Source organism: Gavialis gangeticus, unplaced genomic scaffold (assembly GCF_001723915.1).
Source record: "Gavialis gangeticus isolate Ggan-Ray unplaced genomic scaffold, GavGan_comp1, whole genome shotgun sequence".
NCBI classification, from domain to species: domain Eukaryota; kingdom Metazoa; phylum Chordata; order Crocodylia; family Gavialidae; genus Gavialis; species Gavialis gangeticus.
In genome coordinates, this window is record NW_017729031.1 from 31,360,304 (window position 1) to 31,367,656 (window position 7,353).

The 7,353-nt window shown below is 43.3% G+C and overlaps 1 protein-coding gene across 1 annotated transcript in view; it reads left to right on the forward strand.

Annotated features, from left to right (window-relative positions):
- MYLK (myosin light chain kinase) overlaps positions 1 to 7,353 on the forward strand; it is a 286,443-nt gene that overhangs the window by 133,944 nt on the left and 145,146 nt on the right. The window contains exons 12-14 of the mRNA XM_019522572.1: positions 1,534 to 1,671; positions 2,879 to 3,076; positions 4,299 to 4,545. Of these exons, the coding sequence (XP_019378117.1) occupies positions 1,534 to 1,671; positions 2,879 to 3,076; positions 4,299 to 4,545 (583 nt within the window). The remainder of the gene's footprint in view (positions 1 to 1,533; positions 1,672 to 2,878; positions 3,077 to 4,298; positions 4,546 to 7,353) is intronic.

Below are 7,353 nucleotides of genomic sequence, written 5' to 3' on the forward strand. Positions count from 1 at the left end.
AAAAAAAAAAAAAAAAAAAAGACCTCTGCTAGAGGAAATGCCGGTCTGCTCTGCTTCCAAAGTTAGACAGCACACAAAGAGTGAATGAGTTGGAAATTGTCCTCGGGTCAGCTCAACAAGCTCCCTTCAAAGATGCTCCATTCTGTTCTCCCTATTTCCCTGGCTTGTTGGGGGCTGCTCTACCCCACTCCAGCACACTGCATTACTGTAGTATTATTTCAAGTGGCTTGTTACACACCAGTAAAAATCTTCAAGGAGGGGGAAGTTGGCCAAAGCTTTTGTGATGGGAACAGATGAGGGGAAGTTGTTTTGACTGATAGTCAGCCAAGCCTCTGCTTGGCACTGTGCAAGGGAACACAGTCTCTGCCATCAGTGAGCTCACAGATTCAGGCAGCAAGCGTATCCAAATGACTGACAAGTATTTTATGACTCGTTGCATTTGTCCTGATCACTCTTGGCTCTTTTGAGTGATTAGGCAGATGCACTTACCCCATGTGATGGATCTAGCCAAATAAAGTAGCCTCATACCATGTGAAACCCTTCAGCTGGCTATACTATTACAGGTAGTAGGAATCTCCTACCACAACTGGATTTTTTTAAAGAACAAATAATTTTTAACTACTGAATCCTAAAATGATGCTAAGCACAGCTCAGGCTGCCAGACATGAACTGATCATCTCTGGGCTTGTGAAGGAAACCTCCCCATCATGACACCATTAGCAGGCTGTAGTACAGGAAAGGGTTGTGAAGTTGATTGCACTCCTCTAATCCATTTGGTATTGGCAGGCCACCAGGCTAAATGAATTGTAGTTTGATTCGGTATGGCAAATCCCATGTTTCAGCAAGTTTAAAGTTTTAACTCATGGGTCATGAGAGTAGCTACTTGTATTACATCTTTTTAAAGCTTTTAATGTGCACCCATGAAAGGAACTGGATTGTCAGCTGCAGAGCCCAAAGCTCTCTGCATGAGGACAGGAGTGTTAAGAAAAATAAGGGCAAATGTCTTTGTCCTATCCTGAAATAAACCTCAGCTCTGAGGAGATTCTCCCAAAGGGAGGACAGTTAGGTCTCCATTAATACTCAGAGAAGAGATGTGACCATACAGGCAGCCCCCGCTTAGTGCTCTTAATTGGTTCCTGAAAAACCGGACATTAAGCAAAATGAGTGTTAAGCAAAATTGAAAGTATTTGATGACCCAAGATGGCAACTGCAATTGCTTTTAATGACCCAAGATGGCGACTGCGAGCGTTAGAACGAAACTTGCTGAGCACTAAGTGCAATCGGGTATCAATTTAAAATGAGTGTTATAGCAAAATAGCGCTAAGCGAAACAGCGTTAAGCGAGGATTGCCCGAATTGGTAGTGGTTTGTGACATGTTTATCTGAGCATTGGGAGCTGGGCTAAGATCTCAAAATGAAGTTGACTCAAGCCTCAGAGCAGCTTAACTTTAGTAGAGAGTGTTCCCAAAATAAAATAGGAAGATAAATATTAAAAATTAAAATAGGAAGATAACTATTTTATTCTCTTTCACAGAAAAAAAAAGCAGCTCAAAAGCGGAGGGCACACAGGCCATCCAGCCTAACAAGAACTTTGCACCAGTCTTCCTGAAAGGTCTGACTGACCTCAAGGTAATGGATGGAAGTCAAGTCATAATGACCGTGGAAGTATCAGGTAAGGAGCCCAGGTACCAACGTTATTGAAAAGAAAAGCCCTTAGATGCTAGACAACCAAATCACTAAACCATGCAGTGCTTTCCTTTGTGCTTCCAGGAACCGATTTTAATAAAGCAAAAAACAGGGTCATCTTGATCAACCTTCAGGGTGAGTGAACACTGCCTTTTGTTGGTGTGTTCAGACCTGTAGAAGGGCCCTTTTAGTGGAATAATAAGCCAGGTAATAGCAAATTCTTATTGTCAAAATGTCATTAAGTCTAGACAAGACTGAAGTGCTGTCAACTGCTAGAAGATTAGTGCTGTAGAAGATGGAGCGGTCCTGCAGTGAACTGTGGTAGCACAAATCTTTGACCACAACCTTGTGTTCAGAGTCCATAAAAATCACTTTCCATCCTACCCCACCTTACTTTTTATGATCTCTACTGAATCACACTACAAATGACTCCATGTTACGTAGTACCAGATCTGGGCATTAATGTTGCTGGAGGATGAACTTGCAAACAATGTGGTTCCCTAACTTGTGTTCAGCAGTACATTAGTACTCCAGCGGTCCAATTAATAGTGGTCCGATTAATAGGCATAAAGCACTATTCGTCATGAGTGAAGGTATTGCAGTCTGGCACTATACTGTACCTTTAAAAACAATGAAAGAAAACCAGCCTAGCATCCCTTGGCTTAAGTTTTCCATTTGCAACAATTTTGCCTTTCATAAGAATTAGAATAGGTGATTAGCAAAGACAGCCTTGTGAGAAAGAGATCTTACTGTGCTTTGTGCTCCTATTGGGAACCTCAGCAAGAAGCTTGCAACCCAGTTTTTTCTGGTGTCCACCTGCCTCTGCTACTTCCCTACATGAAGCCACCACCCTTTCTTCTCTGAACGCACAGGTTATTTTGGCTTGAGTTTGGTGGGGGAGGGAGCAGACACAAATTCAGATTTGCAAATGGATCCTGTTTTGATGCAGATCTCAAGCCATAAACTGAAAAGGAGGCAGGGAGAAAAATACAACAGGCTGATCTATATTTAAGTAGAACCTCATTTCAAAATGTTCCAAGAGTTATGACCACCCCTCGACATAGAGGGGAATCAGTGGGATTTGTGCCCGCCTGTGCCAAAGCTGAAGTTAGTCTCATCTGAGATCTGAAAAGGCAGATAACCCCACTTCTATTTTCAGTCACGTTGATGCATTTTTCTTTTGCTTTGCTCAGCAAACCCCCCACCTGAAATTATCTGGCTGCACAATGGGAAAGAAATCCAGGAGACAGAAGATTTTCACTTTGAGAAGAAAGGCAATGAGTACAGCCTGTACATCCAGGAGGTATTTCCTGAGGACACAGGCAAATATACCTGTGAAGCCTGGAATGACTTAGGAGAAACACAGACTCATGCAACTTTGACTGTCCAAGGTATGAAGCTGAAAGTGTTCCTATCCATAAGTACAGGAAGAGCATAAAGACAACAGTATATATGCTGGAGGAGGGCCTATTCAAAATAAAATAGCGTATGCATAAGTTGTGTTAAGGAGGAAGCTGTGAGCTCTCAGGACTCAGCTAAGAGAAGTACTGAGCAGAAGCAGTTCCTCTGTTTTCACCCTGAAATGTCCCATCACTATGTAAAAGACCCCATTCTGGCAGCTTAATCTGAGGACTGCACAAATACTGTTATATCCTATTCAGGTTATAATTATTGAGGCCCATTTAGCTGTGGACTTAATGTAAACCATTTTAATGCTAGTTTTCTTTCTAATTATAAAGCTTCAGGCATTTTGAAAACCTGCCCAGGAGCCAGGCATTCTGCCTTCTTTTATTATTAGCATCATAAAAATAAGGGTTGAGGAGTGGTTGATATCCACCATTTCAAAACAACTGCATGCAGAAAGCCTTTGAAAGCAGAGGGAAGGACATGCCTCACAGAGGGGCATAGGGCTTTTAGATGCACCCATCTCCATCTCTTCTAAAGAAGAAGTCAGGCATACAGCACAGTGAGCTAGCAACATCTTGACTTTTCATCTTGGCGTGCCTCTGACTAGTCGTTATGCGAGCAAGATCTTCATTCATTCTCTCTCCATGGTTAGAGGGAACTGTGTGAGTAGGCACCCCTGGAGAGGAGCTGGGGTAGTTGCTCTTCTCTTTGCTGTCTGGCCTGATGCTGGCTTCACCCTGCTCCTGTTGGGTTCAGCCTCATGGTTTGGGCTTTTACACTGACTCATAAGAGCCCTTTTAAGGGTTATAACACTGACGTGCCCACCAGCAAACCCTCACCTGCCCTTGACTTGCCCTTCCCACCCCCCGATCCACATTAGCCGAGAAAAACATCCTCAGCTCTCCATGTAGGGCTGTTTTAACGTCTTTTTGCATGTCTCTTATTATGGGCTTGGATCTGGCCAAGAAAGTATGATACAACTGATTAGCATCGGTAGCCTATTAATAGGAGCAACTCACAAAGATAAAGCCTGGCTGAGTTGTCAAATTAAAAGATTATTCCGTGAAGTGTGCAAAATAACCTTGCTCCTCCACGGGTGTTTTGCACGCACTATTGTTCATTTGCTGATGGCATCTAGGCCTGGATGTTTCTTTTGCTAATTATTATTTCTGAGTCCTGCACAGATCCTGTGTTTGTGTGTTGCAGAACCTCAGGATGGTATTCAACCCTGGTTCATCAGCAAACCCAGATCAGTGACAGCAGCTCCAGGACAAAATGTCCTCATCTCCTGTGCCATTGCTGGAGACCCATTCCCCACAGTTCACTGGTTTAAAAATGGACAGGAAATAAAGGCCGGGACAGGATGTGAGATGCTGCAAAATGAAGATATCTTCACCCTGGTTTTGAGGAATGTGCAGCCCCGTCATGCTGGGCAGTATGAAATCCATCTCAGGTATGTTCACCACAGAAAGAATACCTTGGTTCCCTTATTGTGGTGCAGACTCTTCTCGCCTGCCACCCAAGCATTTATGGTGTACTTATCTTCAGCTCCTACTGCTTAGCTCTCCGCTCCTGTTCCCTCCTTGAACAATGCAGGACTGCCCTGCTTCCATTTACTTCTTCCTCCCTGAAACCTGAGGTCAAGAACAGAAGCCTCAGCTCTCCTGAGAACCACACTCCACTGCCCACTGGCCTGTTGCCTTGGCTGGTGCTGCCCTGGGTGAATGAGAAGTGTTCCCTGCAATCAGCATGTTTTGCTGCTGCCATCTTCCCTGTTGGTTTCTGGCCTGATGGGCAAGGGGGGGTACCGTGGTTCAGGTGGGTGACTGAGAGGTCTGTTCCTATATTGACCTGTGTCATCTTAAGAAGTCGTTTAGTCCTTTAATACAACTCTTTGCCTAGTGTTATGGGGTACAGTTAATGTTAGCAAAGTGGTTTATGATCCTTGGACAGAAGTATAAAGTAATAATTGTGGTAGGAACAAAGGAGCTAAGACCTTGTGACAAGTGAAGAGACTCCATTAAAGCTGGGATGGAAGGGAAGGAGGAAGGGGTGCATTGGAAAGAGGAACCAAGAAAAGGTCAGAGGAAAAGGATGGAACATTTCCTTTTTAGATGCTGAAAAACAAACCTTCCTTGCAACATAGTAAAAGGCAATAGGCATAATTAATCAGAGATATCATGGCCCCGCTGATTTACAGTGCTCACTGTCCACCCTATATGGCATCTTACTGGATTTGTTTTTAATGAGCCCAGCATTTTATGGGAACAACCTTGCTGTGAAAGGTCATTCCACATATTTATAACATACCACATGGGAGAGGTTTCCTGACATCTCTGAAATATCTGAATATTAATTTGGAGCGAGAATTGCCTCCTCGTGATCTCTGTTAAGCTCAGGCAGTGTGCTTCATTGCTTTTGTTATTTAAGAAAATCTGTGCCCCTGTCAATCCCCTAAAACCCTGGAGGATGCTTTTATAAATTCTCTAAGACCTACCTTTTATACAGTCTGATGATCTTCAGAGCTGGTATAAATTTTTGCTGTTTCCTTGGCTCAGATAAACTACATCTTTTTTCACCCTGTGATAATGAGGATCTGGCCTGGGTACATATTCCCTGTATGATCTGGACCAACTTAGTTCTGCAATTTTAGATGGCTTTTTTCTATACAGTTTACCGTACTTACATGTATTGCCTTATTTGGTTAAATTTAGTGATTTTATTAAAATTTATTTAAGCAACATGGACATTTGGGCCTTAGACACTGTGGAAAAAAATTAACTTCTGTTTTTGTTCCATATACAACCTTTTTAGTCTATACTGACTCGGAGACAATTTAGGCATGAACTGTCCACTTCTTCGGATTTGCTTTCAAAATATTTGTATGAAACTTCAATTCCACTTGCTCTTCCATGGGAGGTATTTTTTTCTGCTATAAACAAGACAATTTTGTTTGATGTACTTCAGTTCAGAGATCCAAATCATAAGCTGTGCTTTGCTTGCTGTCTGACAAATACTCATGCCTCTTTATCCTTAAGTTAGCAGGATATTTTGTCATAATCCAGCTCAGTTAACCATCAGATCAAAGGCCTGATGGTTCTTCGCATTTGTCTTTCTGACAAAACCACATATGCAATTACTTGATCAGCCTGCTGTGAGCTCAGTTATCGATTGTGAAGCTGTAAAGTCCTAGTCCACAACTGACCCTTAATTCACCTCAATTGCACACTGATAGCATGTGCACCAAGCCAGAATGAACACTATATTTTCAAAGTAGGATCGCTTAGAGCAGTGCAGCTGTTTGTAACATGGACCTCCCTATTAAAAAAAGTCTTTTCAGCTGTGGATTAAAGTCCATCCTATAACATTTTGATAATTAGAAATACATTGTGGCCTTACCTTGTGCTATTTGCTTTGCAGCAATGAAACCTGTTTAACAAATGTAGACCTTTTATGTCATATACTTATTTAACAAATGAAGACCTATTTAACAAATGTAGACCTTTGGTCAGGCCGCAGTTGGAGTACTGCATCCAGTACTGGGCACCGTACTTCAAAAGGGATGTGGCCAGCCTGGAGAGGGGTCAGAGGAGGGCCACCCGCTTGGTGAGAGGGCAGCAGGACAGGCCTTCCGAAGAGACTGGGGGACCTGAACCTGTTCAGCCTCGGCAAGAGGAGGCTGAGGGGGGACCTGCTGGCTGCCTACAAACTTATCAGGGAAGATCAACAGGAAATAGGTAGAGCCCTTTTCTCCCCAGCACCACCTGGGGTGATGAGGAACAATGGTAATAAGCTGATGGAGAATAGGTTTATGTTAGAGATCAGAAGGCAATATTTTACAGTTAGGGTGGCCAAAATCTGGAACCAACTTCCCAGGGAAGTGGTTCTCGCCCCTACCTTGGGCAAATTCAAGAGGAGGTTGTATGATCACCTATCTGGGGTCTTGTGAACCCAGCATTTATTCCTGCCTGTGGCAGGGGGTCAGGCTAGATGATCTGTTCAGGTCCCTCCTGACCCTAGCTACTATGAACTTATGTTGTTTGCAAATTATTTTTGAACAGCTTCTGATTTTGTGATGATTCAGTTTTTGGCAGACACCACGAGGGGCCAGCAGGGGAAATTATGCTTAGGGGCAACCAACATGGGTTCATTAGAGGCAGGTCCTGTCAGACCAACCCGGTGTCTTCTATGACCAGGTCACCAAATCCTTAGACGCGGGGGTAGCAGTGAACATAGTCTTTCTGGACTTTCGGAAGGCCTT